General features: G+C 41.8%; 1 protein-coding gene across 1 annotated transcript; it reads left to right on the top strand.

Moving 5' to 3' along the window:
• The first annotated feature begins 525 nt into the window (after window positions 1-525).
• On the top strand, window positions 526-14,887 carry LOC309865698 (zinc finger protein 426-like). The gene is made up of 8 exons (XM_082732396.1): window positions 526-640; window positions 833-917; window positions 6,766-6,791; window positions 7,271-7,356; window positions 7,954-8,080; window positions 8,639-8,719; window positions 9,879-9,961; window positions 10,425-14,887. Exons 3-8 carry the CDS (start codon window positions 6,767-6,769, stop codon window positions 11,691-11,693), a joined length of 1,671 nt encoding a protein of 556 aa, XP_082588522.1. The 5' UTR covers window positions 526-640; window positions 833-917; window position 6,766; the 3' UTR covers window positions 11,694-14,887.
• Window positions 14,888-16,972: the final 2,085 nt, after the last annotated feature.

Consider the following 16,972-nt stretch of genomic DNA (forward strand, 5'->3'; position numbering starts at 1 on the left):
GTCTTACTTTACAACCGGAAGACTGGACTTCTTATCCTCCTTCACATACTTTGTCCATTACGCCTCCACTTCCCTCCTCTAAGTCCTGAATAGATGGGATCACCCAATCGTGTTAAAAAAGAGCTCTATTTACTGCAAAAACGCCACTCAATAACACTCAAAATAAAGGCCTAAAAATGGGATGGACCGCTGGGTTCTCGGGCTTATCGATAAGGAACGACGACCGTACAGGCTCTAGGAACTGCGGGGAGGGAGACACGAAACCTTTCACTGAGCAGGCCCTTGGGTTTGCCCAGGGGTGTCCTCCCACCGCGCAAACTGCAGCTGGGGCTCGCCCCACGCCACCCCGGCCCACTCAGCGCACGGGTCCCGCCGTCCGCCCGCAGCCGCGCCCACGTACCTGGGTCCAGCCCTCGCCGTGTCCTCCCGGCCGCATCCCGGCCTCAAACCTAGCGCAGCCCGTCCCGCCATTCAGCCGGCGAATGAGGGAGTCACAGTTCTGCGGTCTGAAGTGGAAGCCCCGCCCCCTTGACAGGAAGCGGAAGTGGCGTCACACGCCCGCCGGGGTCTCTTCCGGCTGCTTCCTCTGGACCGCGTTCAGCGCTTGGGGATGGTAGTGGTGAGCTGTGGGCTGGCTGTGGTAAGGGCGGCGTGAAGGGGAGTGAAGGAGGAGGGAACGCAGGGACGGGTTTAGTCAGGGTCGCGGATGGGCCCGCTGAGGGGCCGAGCTGCGCGGTGCGCATCCGCCATTGAGGCCGGCGGTTCCCGCCCCGAGCCGTTGTGGACCTGCTGTGAGGCCGCTGCCTTGGGGTCTTTTGTGTCCACTGCGCAGGCCGCCTTTGTGACTTTTCTCAAGGAGGTAAAGAATTTCAGCTGTTGGGAGTGACCCAGACTCCGCCTCCTCGGGGACCTGACTGGTGAGCATTGGGAAAGCTGGTTCACAAGGGCTTGCGTTTTCTTTTCGTGCGGAAGAGAATGTGGCTTTGTCACGCTCGTCCTTTATTTTGGACGCACCGTGTCTTAGTCGGAAGGTATTTTGTTTTCTCGGACGTCAGTAGTGGGCATGTTTCAGAAGCCAGTGATACACGCGTGCACCACAAGTGTACTACAGAGAAGCAGATTTCACCTACCTTAACATCCTTCCCTCCTGAACCCGTCCATCCCCACCAGGTTTCAAACTAGGGGACCCCTGGAGAAGAGAATGGAGGCTATATTACCCCACTTTTAAATAATTGAATTTCACAATTACAGGACGTGTATTTCCCCGACATTTTTGTTTCCAAAGATCTTAACCTAAAGGAAATGTAAATACTACTGCTATGAATGTGGTCGAAGTAGGTTCGCCCATTTTCGCATTTTGCATGGTTGCGCTCTCTGGATCACGACATGTATTGAGAGTAAAAAGGAAATTGCAGGCGTGATACTTGACCTTTAAATACTCGGTAGTGTTGGCGCCTGGGTGGCTCAGTTAGTTGGTTGAGCGTCTGTCTTCGGTTCAGGTCATGATCCCGGGGTCCTGCGATCGAGCCCCACAGAGCAGGGAGTCTCCTTCTCCCTCTGCCTCTGCCTGCTACTCCCCCTGCTTGTGCTCGCTCTTTCTGTCAAATAAATAAATAAAACCTTTTTAAAAAGTTAAAAAAAAAAAAAAGACCGGTGATGTATCTCCTAAGTATAAGGACATTTTGCTACTAAAACGATAATACATTGATTTCACCCCAGAAAATTAAAAATGTTAACTGATACCTGCTCCGTGAAAATAAAATCCTATACATTGTCTTAAAATGTTTTTGGACATTTTTGGATCTAGGACTCAGTTAAGGTTTATATGTGACAATATATATGTTTATGTCTCTTAGTCACTTTTAAGCTAAAGCAGAGCTATTGTTTCTTCAGAATACTGACTTGGAAGAGTCACATGTTTTTTGAGAAACTCATACTTTTGATATTCGTGATTTTATTTCCATGATGTGTTTAAATGCTTTGTTCATCTTGTAATTTTGTAATATGGTCATTGGGTCTGGTATAGAGGTTGGTAGACTTTGTGTCAGAAAAGGCCAAGGTAGTAATGTAACGGGGGGCTCAGGGGTGCAAGAGCACCTGTTTCTGGGGCTCTAAAACAGACCAGGTTCCGCCGCTAGTTGCTGACAAAATCAAAGAGGAGAGGGCCGCCTGGGTGGCTCAGTGGGTTAAAGCCTCTGCCTTCAGCTCGGGTCATGATCCCAGGGTCCTGGGATCGAGCCCCACATTGGGCTCTCTGCTCAGCAGGGAGCCTGCTTCCCCCTCTCTCTCTGCCTGCCTCTCTGCCTACTTGTGATCTCTCTCTGTGTGTCAAATAAATAAAGTCTTTTAAAAAAAGGAGTTATAATGTACATCAAGTATGTTATCTCCCTCATGGTCCATAGTAACTACTGCTGAAATTTAGTTATAATCTCACAAAAATCAGTTACCTAAAGACTAAATTGTAAAGTTATCCTGTAATAACTTGAGTATTAATGAAAACGGGAAGGATATAGATGCAACTAATCTTTTGAAGAATTAATCTTTGTATCTCCTCCTGCAATGTTGGTATTGTTTCTGGATTATATTGTCCAGTGGTGGGGAATTTCAGGATACTCCTTTCAGCTTTTCCTACCATAATGGTCCTTACCCTATGGGTCAGAGATAAGGAAATTCTGCTAGTTGCCAAAAATTCCAATTATATATTTAGGTTTTAGGGAAAGAAATAAACACAGGGTGGGTGCTTGCTACAGCTGGATCCAGTCTGCGTTCACTGAAGGTTAAGATTAAAAAAAAAAAAAAAAATCACCTCCTAAGTCTCTGCTTTGGTGGTGTGCCAGAATGATATTTTGGATCCTCAGGAATTATTGTCTTCTTAGAGACTGTCTGAATATTTCCTTTTCCCCCATGCATAGTCACTTGTAAATGACTGTACATCCTTTTATGAAGAGCCTGTAGGAAGGTTTATAGTGTGACTAGTGGTGATGATGCAAGATCCTTCCTTTGCTGAAGGAGTCCCAAGTTTGTGATATGGCCTATGTCTTGAAGTTGGGTAGGTGGCTTGATTTTCCACAGTGGTCAGTCAAATCTGAGTTTTGGTTACTGTACTTGAGGTTTCTAGTTATAGACATCAAATCAAATTCTAGTACATAGGTTGGCAAACTGAACCCTGGGCCAAATCTGGCTCTCCACCTTTTTCTGTAAATACAGCTTTAGACAAACTTAACCATATGGTTTACATTTTTAAAAAAATATTTTACTCATTTGTTTGATAGAGAGCACAAGCAGAGGGAGAAGCAGGCAGAAGGAGAAGCAGGCTGCCGAGCAAGGGAGCCTGATGCAGGGCTCAATCCCAGGACCGTGGGACCATGACCTGAGCCAAAGGCAGATGCTTAACTACTGAGCCACCCACGTGCCCCTGGTTTACATATTTTCTATGGCTTCTTTGAAACCACAGAGACAGACTTGAGTTTATATAGCACAGACAGTATTTGGCCTGCTGTGCCCGCAATGTACTGTATGGACTGGTAAAGCAGGTTTGTTGAGCTCTGCTAGAACAGGCTGCATATCTGTTTCATTGCAAGGGACCAGGTAGGCTGGGCTCAGTTAGCCACCGCTAGTGATTTCTGCAGGCCAGAGCACTCTGATTCCTGTTTCATTCCCACTGCTCTTGACAGTTCACATGCCTACTTTTTCTGTGGCAATTAAGTGCTGCCTACTTGATTTCTGCCTCTCTGGCTTTGCATCATCCCCACTGAAATCAGGGAACTCTGTGATCGTATAGCCCCAACAGTTGTACCTCACCTATCATGGAGAATAACCACAGAGGCTTCTAGGATGGAGGCCATCTACTTACCTGTTTTCTGTGCCCTTGTGGAGACCCTTCTGTTCTCTCAACATAGAGTGGGGAGTGGGGCTGTGTATCACACAGGATAAATCCAATGTCACATTGCTATCTCTCTGGGATTTGCCCCTTCACATTTTATGGTGGAATTTCTGACATGTGAACTTGTTACTGTGGGTTACCATTGAGTCTATGGTACCATCCAAGCAAGTAAGCTGTTAGAGCTTTCCCTGCATCCATGAGGTAGTATATATTAAACCCATACTGTCATTATTATAAGTGCTCCCATGTCAATGAATTTGGCCCAGTTTATTGTTATATCCACACTTAAGGGTCTGGCATGCTTATAGTTTATTCCCCGACAGGGTACTCAGGTTTCTTCTACATATTATACTAGTTGGAACTGTTCTGTTGTACAAGCTATTTTATCTTGCATTGACTTGTATCCCTGTTACCCTGCACTATGAATTCATTATGTCACTAGAGGCAGTAGCAGGTATTTTGGGTGGATCTTGAAGAGAAGGAGCATTTCCTTCTAAGACTTTTGCCCCAAGTGAGAGTTCTTCGGTATTTTTAAGTAGAGGAAGGCTCATCTCAGAAACCAGAGGGCAGGAGACTTCCTGATGAGGGAGAGTTGGTGTCTTGTGGATTCAAGATTGTGACTTTCATCTTGGTCTGACTCAGTGTCCCCATTCATTTTCAAATCTCATTCTGCCCTTATCAGTGCCCTTATTTTCACATGAACAACTAGTTGATATAGACACTCTAATTGTGGTTGTAATTTTACCTGTGCAGTTAAATTTCATGTTTGATTTTCAGCGGTGTCAGTCCTATGGCCACAAAAAATGTCCTTTTTAAGAGTTGTCTTGAGGCTTTGTGATGATCAGACCTTGATACGAGCATGCCATTTTCTGTGCAACTCTAGTCATAAGACTCTGTCTCTCACCACAGTCTTTGTAATCATTACTGAGGTAACAGCTAAGCCTTGCATTCACTTGGATTCCCAAGGCAAGTGCTTCTGTTTACATCTTCCAAGTGATAGCACTCATAATGCAGCTGAGTGTCTTTCAAGGAGCTCGGCATCTGGCTTCAGACAAAGATTTGATGAAATCAACCCCCACATCTCTATAGATACTCTACTACTCTGTAGATAGCATTTGGGCTGCTGTTCTCTTTTCAGTTTATTAAAGAGAGTCAATAATGTTCAACATAGGAGTTGTCCTTTAAACTCTATCAGGTTAAAAGATAGAAGGAAGCCTTATTAAGAAAGAACTAAAAATAAAATAAAATAAAAGCTTGGTGAAAAACAGAAGTTATAATAATAAGGAAGTTCTGGAAAGACTCCTAAAAATAGATCACTGTGAAGGACAGGCTGATTGGGCATTGCTCCTTTGCCAGGGCGAGGGTCAGACTTTGATTGCTTTGAGCCTCAGTCAAGACCCTCCAGAGGCTGTTGAATACTTGGAGAGTCTATTGAGTTTTCTAAAATCCTTCCAGCATTATTTTTCTTAAAATTTTGGATCCTATTTAGAACCGCCTTCCCTTTTTCCTGTCATATTACCCAAGAAGCAAACCAAAATATTTGTGTATACATTTGTATTTGTATATAAGATACTCTTTATTTTTTCATCTATTTGAGTTTTTGCTTCAGAAGCACCAATAAGCGGATGTGTCCATTAATAACTGAATATCTTGTCCCTTGGGAATAATGGGCCATTAAGCCCTGGGCCATTTTCTGTATATTTCACCGTTTTCTGCATAATGCCTAGGACAGAGCCACAATTTCTTAATTATTTGTGGAAAGAAGGAAGGAATAAGCCTATTAGATAAATTAAAAGGAGGTGCAGGGCTCCAAGCCACTCTCAGCTCCATGAAGCGAAGCTCAAGGGTGTTACCAAATTAAACGCTTCATTTTGTTCCTCTTCATAATATCCAGCAGTATTCTAGGCCAGTGCTGGTGAATGGAAATATAATGTGCAGGCCAAGTATATGATTAAAGCTTTTCTGTAACTGCAATAAACAAAAAAGAAGGAAATCTTATGTAATAATATACTTTATCCCATCTATTGAATATATTTCATCATGGAACTCCGTATAAGAATTGAGGTATTTTAAATTCTTCTCATCATACTAAGTATTCAGAATTCACTGGACACAAAATTTTCATCAGATGTATTTTATGTGTTTGGATCACGTAATAAATATAGTTGAGAAAGATGTATTTAAGTTTATGGAAACATTTAAGTTTTCTAATAAACCTGCAAAAAGTTTAAAATTTAAAATTTAATTAAAAATAAATAAAATCTAAAATCCTGTTTTTGCTAACTGCGTATCAATTACTCAATGGCACATGTGGCTGCTGGCTACCAGAATGGACAAGGCAGGTCTAGAATGACGTTTGCTCATATTGGGGAATAAGAACCTCAGGATCTCAAACATTTGAGAGAAGCCTGTCTACATTTAATTGTGGATCTCTTTTTTTTCATAATTGGATAGTATTGGACCAGTGATTAGTGTTCTGTGAATCTAGCTTTATCAGCTATTAAAATAGGGCAGATGATACCTACTGTAAAGGGTTGTTACAACAATTAGGTGAGCGGATACACATACAGCTCCTAGTAAGACAGATATCTGTCATATGTCTGTTGTAAGGAAATGGTAATAGCTATTACTGACTTTCATGCCAAAGGTTATAACATTTTTAGTGAATTTCCCGTATACCTCTACTGAGAGAGAGCTAATGTATGATGTTTGATAATGGATTAGTAATGCTTACTGATTGATGATTGATATGAATGAAAGATACTCTGGGTAACACTGTGCCAAGAGTAATGAAGTCTGCCATATTTACTCAGATTTTTAAGTTGCACTCAAGTGATCTTGGCATCAAATTTCTCATCAGGCATATTTCATCACTCTCCCAGGATGGCAGCCATTGATCTGACCCATGGTAAGTCATTGTTGATTCTCATTTTCAGATGATTCTTAAAGGTCACCCCTACACAGTATAGGGCAGCATCTGGGTCTAGGCAGTCAGGCTGCCGGTTCATTTAGAAAGAGCTGAAATAGGCCAGAGAATGCTGTTACCTACGTCAGCTTCCTGGTGTGTATGCTTTGGGACTTGGTGCTGCATAATCCCATAGATGAATTTTATTATCTTGGACAAATAAAGAATTGGATTTCCCAGGGACTGGGTTTCCATATCTGTAAAATAAGGCGATGACCCCTTTCCTTGTGGGTGGTATGTCTAGCATGTCCCTTTTATGGCTCTGGGTGAGGGAGGGCTACTCTGATATTTTATGGCAGTATTGTGTATTTCTGTGAGATTTCTTGAGTGTACAGGAATATATAGAAATCTCAAACTAGGATGGAATGATGTTTCAGGTAGGTGATTCTGGTCATGCTGCATTCTTTTTTTTTTCCTCCCAGATCTTTCTAGAGATCCTTTTTATCTGCCTGAGGAAAAAACAGAGGCAGAAAGGATGGTGGCTGTCTGGCTGAAAAATTATCAACAGGTAATAAAAAAGCATATGAATCAACGGAATACCATACTTACATCCACCAGGTGGATACATTCCTTCTAGGACATCTGTGTTCTGAGCTTCCTAAAGCAAATAAACCCCGTACAAGTCCCCAGTTGCATTTTCCCTGAAAGGGGACACTCATATTGAAAAGGGATTACTCTGAAAATAATCTTAGTATTTCACTAATCACCTGTGAACCTCATGGATAACAGGTACATATTTCCACCTTGCTATGTGTTCTGACGTGGTAAGGAGGGTGTAAGTATCTTTTTCAATGAATTTAGTCATTCTGTGTTATTTATCAAGGATCTTTAGTGTGCTTAGAAGTCTACTGCAATGGAGGGAAATAAGAACTCCTACTCTGGTTTTTCTGAGATAAGCTTAAAAGGTGCCATTAAAGCCATATGAGTGGAGATGAGCAGTGAGTGAGTTTAGATGGGAAGAAGAGGACCTAGGACCACAGAACCGTGGGAGGATAAAGAGAAATCTCCTAGACCTGCATAGGTATTGAATCTCCTGTCCTCATTCTCCCGTGAACATTGGTGGAGATGTTTTTTGTCTCAAGCCAACATGGGTGTGATGGTTTAGAGTGCAGTGACCTTCGAGGATGTGGCAGTGGACTTCACCCAGGAGGAGTGGCTGTTACTGGACCTTACTCAGAGAAACCTATACAGAAAAGTGATGCTGGAGAACTACCAGAACCTGGTTGCAGTAGGTAAGTCTGCCAGCATTCCAGATGTGTGTCATATGCTTACTGTGTTTCCAGCCTTGGTGATGCCCTCTGAACATAATCGGGAAAAAGAGATACATAGTCCCTGCACTAAAGGGTTATCGTCTGCAATGCGTGTTCTGTCAATGTGGCCCTCTGTTTGGAATTTACATTCTTAGACTCCATTTCTGACATTCCGAATTATAAAGCTGGGGTTGTCGCCCCATCTTCTGTGTTTCAGTAAGCCATCCTGCTGATTGTGATGCACTCCAGTGTTTGAGGACCACTCCTCTAGTGGTTTCCCCATCAGAATGAAGATCTTTCATCATCTTAATTTCCTATTTGAGTACCTATATGCTCTATAAATATGTATATACATTCAAAATTGGCTTTCAGGTGTCAAGAGATAACTTATCTCTTGTCACAGAAGGGGAGTACTTGCCTCTCTTGGTCCTTTGGGGATAATTTCATGGCTTTCATTAGAAATATAGTTCTAGATTTATTAGAGGCTTTGTCTTCTCTTGCATGAGCCTCTCCTCTTAATGTACCTTTTCCTGTGGACAGAGTATCAACTATCGAAACCTAAGCTGATTGCTTGGTTGGAACAACAAGAGCTGAGGACAGTGGAGAAGGGAGTTTTCCAAGGTGAGTGCTGTTAACAGTCCTAACTGGTCATTCTGAAGGATGGCATCTTTGCAACTTTGATATGTAAAATTTTAAGATCCATTGGTCTCAGAGGGATGAAACCATTTACCTCTGATGTTTGGGATATCTTCAGGTTCCTTCAGTCTTTTACTTAAAATTCCTATGATCTCACAAATGACCTGTTCTGATTCTTTAAGTTTATCATTTTGGTGTATCCTCCTTGTCCAGGTATTTTTCACATGTCTACTTGGTAATAATATATTACCTTGATAATATTTTGTTATTGTTTGACATCTTGTTTGATTTTCAGAAAATTATTTTTTAGTAAGCCTCTGAAGTCTGTCCCTACACACTCATTGTCATATATTGCCCATAAAAAAACAGGTGTTTTTTTTTTCTTGTTATTTCACCATTTTTGATAGGAAAATAAAGAAAAGTGAGTCTTAATTTAAAATTGTTTAGTGGTGCTTCGGTGGCTCAGTCATTAAGCATCTGCCTTTGGCTCATATCATAATCCCAGGGTCCTGGGATTGAGCCCCACAGAGGGCTCCCTGCTCAGCAGGAAGCCTGTTTCTCCCTCTTCCATTCCCCCTGCTTGTATTCTCTCTCTCTCTTGCTGTCTCTCTCTCTCTGTCAAATAAATAAAATCTTTTTTTTTTTAAGATTTTATTTATTTATTTGGCAGAGAGAGAGAGCATAAGCAGGGAGAGCTGCAGGCAGAGGGAGAAGGAGAAAGCAGGCTCCCTGCTGAGCAGAGAGCCTGACATGGGACTTGATCCCAGGACTTTGGGATAATGACCCGAGCCAAATGCAGACACTTAACTGACTGAGCCACCCAGGTGCCCACATAAATAAAATCTTTTTTTTTTTTTTAAAGATTTTATTTATTTATTTGACAGAGAGAGATCACAGTAGACAGAGAGGCAGGCAGAGAGAGAGAGAGGGAAGCAGGCTCCCTGCTGAGCAGAGAGCCCAATGCGGGACTCGATCCCAGGACCCTGAGATCATGACCCGAGCTGAAGGCAGCGGCTTAACCCACTGAGCCACCCAGGCGCCCCCAAATAAATAAAATCTTAAAAAAAAAAAAAGGAGAAAGAAAATTGTTTAGCCTATGATTTCTTCCTGCAAATACTTAAATTTGTGTTTTATTTTACTTTAGAATGGGAAACACAGCCTCAAACGAAAGGATCAGCATCTCACCAAGAATTTTTTGGAGGAAAAACAGCCATTGAAATACAGAAAGTAAGATTGATATGTGATATTTCTTATATTCCACATTCAAAAAAGATTGGTGGTCCTGTTATAAAATTCAGTGCAAGTGTGAGATACTTGAGACAATTGGCATTCACCAAAGATAGAGTAATTCGGAAATAATCTGAATATGACGATTTGGCATTTATAATCCAAATCTATCTTGAAAATTGTTGCTCTCTAGATGCCACAGGTACACATTCCCAGATATATAACTTGTGATTGAATCTTTAAATATTTTCATGAAATTTTAATGGAATGATCTTAAGAGTAGATGGCATCAGTTTTTGGCAGACAGGTTCCCTGGCTTAACTTGAAAGAAATCAACAGGACCTGTATTTATGTAATGAAAATGCTAAGAGTCATATCATCACCATGTTTCTTGCATTGTAAGGTTGAAATTTATCATCAGTCTGAAAATCCTGTCATCATCTTTCATCCCTTCCATCAACAGGAGAGGAACCCCCATGGAGCAGAACTCTCTGGCTGTGAGCAAGGTGGAAAAGTCTTGAATAAACATTTAAACCTTAAGATACACATGAGAACTCAAAGTCGAGGGAATAGTTTTGAGTGTAATCAGTATCACAGTGGCCTCCTTAATCTGCAGAAGAAAAACTCTACTAAAGAGAAACTTTCTGAGTTTAATCAGTGTGGTAAAGTCTACAGGCGGACTCCACATGCAGTGCGTGAGAGAACCAGCGTGGCCGATAAGACTTTGGAATGCAGTGACTGTGGGAAAACTTTTATTAGTCGTTCACACTTTCAGGCACATAGGAGAACTCACAGTGGAAGAGATTTCAGTGAATGGAAGCCATTTATAAAAGCTTCAGTTTTCTCAGCAGGCCAAAAGGAGCATGTACAGACACAGGCTGCTCACGAGCCCCATGAAGGTAAACAGTGTGGGAAGTCTTACGCAGATTCCAAGTGCCTCGATAATCGTATCATTCGACTTCATGGTGGAAGAAAACCCTTTGAATGTAGTGAATGTAGGAAAGCCTTCACTACATCCTCACGCCTTTATGTGCATTTGCGAATTCACACTGGAGAGAAACCCTATCGATGTAAAGAATGTGGGAAACACTTCCAGTGGCCCTCACTCCTTCGTAAACATGTTCGTACTCACAGTGGTGAGAAGCCCTATAAATGTAAGGAATGTGGAAAAGCCGTCAGTCGTTCTTCAGTTCTTAATGAGCATTTGAGAATTCACACTGGAGAGAAGCCCTATAAATGTAAGGAATGTGGGAAACACTTCGCTTGGCTGTCAGTCCTTCGGAAACATGTTCAAACTCACAGTGGTGAGAAGCCCTATAAATGTAAGGAATGTGGGAAAGCCCTCAGTAGTTCCTCAATTCTTAATGAACATCTGAGAATTCACACTGGAGAGAAGCCCTATAAGTGTAAGGAGTGTGGGAAAGCCTTTACTAATTCCTCACGGCTTAGTGTACATTTGAGAATTCACACTGGAGAGAAACCCTATCAATGTAAGGAATGTGGGAAAGCTTTTGTTTGGCCCTCAGTCCTTAAAAAACATCTACGAACTCATAGTGGAGAGAAGCCCTTTGAATGTGGTGAATGTGAGAAAGCCTTCAGTAATCCCTCCTATCTTAAGGAACGTTTGAGACCTCATACTGGAGAGAAACCCTTTCAATGTGGTGAATGCGGGGAAGCCTTTAGGACTTTCTTGTATTTTAATAGCCATTTGAGAAATCACTCTAGAGAGTAATCCTATGAACTTAAGTACTGTGGGCTTTCACTAGTGCTCTCCTGATTTGACATTTAAGTATTCACACTGGATAGAAACCCTATTAATGTAAGGAATATGGGAAAGGCTTCACTTGGTCTTCCAACCTTCATAAACATACACGGATTCAAAGTACAGAGTGACCCTATGACTGTTAATGGACTGTGGGAAAGCCTTCACTACTTCCACATTTGAAGTCACACTGGAAATAAACCCTATGAATGTAAACACCAAGGAAAAGCCTTTACTGTTGCCTCAACCTGTAAAATTATAAAAATTGATACCAGAGAGCAACCCCTTGAACGTAAGGAATGTGAGAAAAACTTAACATTGAAGTCATGACTTAACACCTTAAAGCGCAGAAGAGATTGAAGACTTAATGTATGTAATAAGAGTGACAAGGTCTGTTATTCCAGTGCATTTCAAAAAACTAAACAACCCACATTCGAGAGAAACTATGAATATGAGGAATGTGGAAAGGTCTACAGGTGTCCCGTTGTATATGTGAAAGAACTCACTAGTTAGATGCCTATGAAGTTAAGCAATGTGGGAAAGTTAAGCAATCAGTGTCCCACAAACCATGTTGGAGGAACACAGTGAAGTTCAATGTAAGAGCTGTGTGGGGCCCGTTTATAGGCTGACTTCATGGATCTATTTTGAACGTGTGTCACTCTGCCCTGATCATTTGTGGGAATGGTCTGGCTTTCTGCCCTTGAGAGCAGTGCTCAAACTAAACTAAACTAGTGCCAGCCTAGTTTGTAGTACCTGGTTTTCAGCCTACCCCCACGTGGGACTACCACCGTTAGACTTACCGCTGTGCAAGCCACCTGGATCCTCTAGTTACACTGACCTTGTCTAATACTGTGAAGATGGTGAGCATGTGTATCAGTTCAGTGCGCGTAGTCCGTCTGCAGTGCCTCATGCTGGTGAAGGGGAAGGACATAGGTCTCTAAATTTCCTGAAAATGTTCTCTCTCATACCTGCTCTTTCTGGGTTAGGAAAGACTTAAGAATTAACAGTGAGGTTATACACCCTGGTCTCATAGCTCTCGGAAGAGAGCAGCACACCTAGTACTAGGTTAGAAAATACCTTTAACCTCGGGCAGAACACGGCGAGGCTAATAACAGAATGTTCTCTTAGTTCCCAAATCACCAAGGCCTGGAAGAACAGTTATGTCCTTTGTGTTCCGAAACAGCTGCACTTGGCATGTGACGTGCTGATTTGTTTACATCACTTCAGATGCTGTGAGGTGGGAAACCTTGTGAATAGGACAGGTCCTGATACTCTTGTCATACTTGATGTCCCACTGGCAGTTCTTGCAAGTGGCCTTTGGGCAGAGACACAGAATCTATCAAAACCTTGGTTTAATTTTGAGTTAACACATTCATATACTTGTAATACTTGAGCAGCCTTTAGTTATGTCATGGGTGGCCTTGGAGGCTACAGCAGCTTACTGTCACTTCCCTTCTAGCTTAATCATATCAGTGGAATACACTCCAGCCAATCAGGTTTAATGATAATTTCTGATCAGACGTGACCTGGATAGGGGCACCTGTGTGCTTCAGTCAGTTAAATGTCCAACTCTTAATTTCAGCTCAGGTCTCAATCTCAGGGTTGTAAATTCAATCCCTGCATCGGGCTCCAGGCAGGGCATGGAGCCTACTTAAAAAGAATTGACATGGGTACATTCCTGTATGTTTGTGTTTGATTGAGATAGGGATATGAAATGAGTCTCCTGAGTATGGGTGTAGTCTTAACTGCATTGTGTATATTGCAATATATAATACACTGGTCTTAAGTGACGTTATCTCAAAAACCCACAAGTCCTAATTCCCACAATCTGATACCCTCATCAGTAACATCTATATGTTCCAGTAATGATGGTAGCTGACTTCTGTCTCACCAGGATCCTCTTTTCATACTCTCGGATTGTCTCCCCCTTAATGTCTTTTATATGGGGAAACATGAAGCATTTTCCACCTGTGGGTCTCACTACTCTGTGATCTCCTTTTCCTGTGGGAAAAGCCTGTGGCAGTCTAGCTCAGTTCTGCTGGAGCCATTCTGGTTAGCCTTCTCTAACCAGAGAAGCTTGATTACCTCAGTGACATGCACTGTGGTCACACCCATGCTGAACTCCTTCATTGACAGCCTGGGAAGCAAGGATGTGATGGGGTCCTGGGTTCTCCGCCTGGGAGAGATGATGGTCCATGATGGGATGCTGGCCTCAGAGCCAAGAGGACATTATGGGCCCCAAATGCAAATATTGTGAATTTAAGTTTTCTGGTTATTATTCTCTCATAATGGATATATTTATTTTACTCTATTCCCATAGCACCTAGGACTTGCTTCTATTTGTCTTTGCTTCTCAACAACCTCTTCAGTAACTACATTGTTACCTTTCTTCCCTAATTAGAGCACCAAATTTCTGTCCTGGTCAGATTTCCTATAGCCATTCCTCAGATGTCCAACATTAGATATGAAGTACCACATCAAATGTGGCATGGTTTTCTCAAAAATCATCCTCTGAAATGTTGATATTTGCATTCATTTACTTTGGGTGTTTTTTTTTTTTTTTCATATAAGTGGAATGAGAAGGGTACTACAGTTGTAATTGAAGCACTTGCCATATAAAAACTACTGTTTTATGTATATAATTTGATGGAATTCTTGGAGATACTTTCTCATTTACCCCATTTTTCATAAAAGTTTGTGATTGCAATGGATTCTACCCTGGACACAGAGACATAATTTTGAACTTCCGGTGTGTAGGAATCTAGATTTAAGTGGTAGTTTGCTTAGGTGTTTTTATGTGGTATATTGCATAGGGTAAATCTGATATATTGCCTCTTCTTTGCCTTCTGTCCTCTTTCTTTCATCCCCCCTTTCCTTTATTATCTTTGTTTAATTGAACCTTTATTTTCTGTTACTGCCAACAAGACCCAGGTGGAAACTACTTTATCAGTACATGACTGGTGGAAGAAAGAACAAAAACAATGAATGTTTCATGGATAGAGTATTTGTTTGGGAATATGAAAACATCTGGAAATGGACAGTGGTAATGGTTGCACAAAAACCAGTGTACTTGATGCCAACTGATTAGAACTGTACACCTAAGTGTTTAAAATGGTTAATATTGTTATATGTATTTAAACACAATAAAAAAGTGACAGTGGAAAGAGATTGTGAGATTTCTTTCTGGTAATATCCTTTAATTCCATAATGTAATTGATGACTTGTTAGTTTTTAGAGAAATATTTTAATATTGGCCCTCAACAGTCTAGACCACAAAGGAATCCAGAAGGACTTGTGTCCAACTGGTTCCTTGAGGTGGGTCTGCTCACTTTGGTCTCCCTGCCGATCTTGAAGCAGCCCACAACCCGGCTCCAGACACTGAGCCACAATATAGGAGGAATCCTGCCCACCCAGAAGAAGTCTTGCCTTTCAGTCCCCTCTCTGAGGCAGGCCTGCAGAATTTGGGTCATGGAGGTGAACCCTAAGTTAGCCTTGTGACTTGGCTCCAATCCCTTTCAGTTGTGGTTTGAGGCCATTTATGCCTGCCAAGTGATGTGTTATGAGCCCTACCTATCCACATAACCAGAAATACTACTGCTATCTTTGGATCCTGAATTAGTACCTTGTCCTAGTGTCAGCCCTACTGACTAAGGTCCTGGAGAGATGTCTCTTCTGACCAGGGTGAAGACAAAGTCATTTGCTTTGGTAACAGGATTGTGTACCACAGACTCAATGCAGAGCTGGCAGCAGCCAGGTCTGGTCTCAATCCCTCCCACTTGACTATGATTCCCGAAGCAAAACCCATCACCCCAGAGACATGACATGAGATCGTTTTTATCCATGAAAACAGTCTATACAGTCTGAAAGACATTTGTTTAATTACAGAGACACAAATGACAAGCCCAGTTGCCTGCAGACACGGCCAGCAGACCATTAAGTAGCCTAAGTTGAGCTGACAGATGAAGGGCTTTTCTGTACTGATGTGGCACTAAAGACTGGAAGAGTGATTACTCAAACATATAGAAATAGGCAACGATCACAAGAATTAGGCAAACATCATCAATGGAAGTACCTTAAGCTGAGCACCTACTGTGGTAAATGTAACATTACCAACCTTCTTATATTTACCACAAAATATTAAGACTTAAAACACTACTATAATCAAAACGGATAGGAGCATAAGCAAATGCAATACTAGTGCAGGAGTCTATTGTTTAATAAAGTCAGAGTTTTGTATCTGTAGGTCAAAAATAATTTATGATTGGTACTTAATCAATTGGCCATCTTTTCTGGGAGAAAGAGGGATTGGATCCACTACTCACCTCATATGTTAAAATATATCCTATGAGGATTAAAGAGGTCGGTGTTTTTAAATAGATTATATTTAAGAAGTAAACTATAAAATGCATATATAATTGAGAGTTTCAAAGGACTTTTTAAAGCAAGTTAGGAAATGCAGATACAACTTTTATTTTTTAAAATTTATCTACGAGAGAGCCCACACGTGGGCTGGGGGAGCAAAGGGAGAGAGTCCCAAGCAGACTCTGTGCTGAGTGCAGAGCCCAACTCAGCTCAATCCCATGACCCTGAGATCAGGACCTGAGCTGAGACCAAGAGCTGGATGGCCAACTAACTAACTGTGCCACCCAAGAACCCATCCAGTTACGATTTTTTAAAATGCTTCTTTGCCTACATAAAAATCAAAGGATTTGTGCAGTAAAACATGAAAAACTAATGTAGCAAAATAGGTTATCAATTCAGTAGATGCACACAAAACATTTAATGATGCCCATGAACAAGTCTTGATAAATATGTTTTAAATCAGTGTTTTAGGGGCTCCTGGGTGGCTCAGTCATTTAATTGTCTGCCTTGGGCTCAGGTCATGATCCCAGGGTCCTGGTATTGAGTCCCTCATTGGGCTCCCTGCTCAGCAGAGTCTTCTCCCTTTCTCTCTGCCTGCTGTTCTACCTACTTTTGATCTTTGTCTCTTTGTGTCCAATAAATAAAATCTTAAAAAAAAATTAAAAATCAGGGCACCTGTGTAGCTCAGTGGGTTAAAGCCTCTGCCTTCGGCTCAGGTCATGATCTCAGGGTCCTGGGATCCAGCCCCAACTCGGGCTCTCTGCTCAGCGGGGAGCCTGCTTCCCTTCCCCTCTCTCTGCTGCCTCTCTGCCTACTTCTAATCTCTGTCTGTCAAATAAATAAATAAAATCTTAAAAAAAAAGGAACCAGTGATAAGAGTTTACCAT

The sequence above is a fragment of the Mustela nivalis genome (genome assembly GCF_964662115.1).
Source record: "Mustela nivalis genome assembly, chromosome: 1".
Classification (NCBI taxonomy): Eukaryota; Metazoa; Chordata; class Mammalia; order Carnivora; family Mustelidae; genus Mustela; species Mustela nivalis.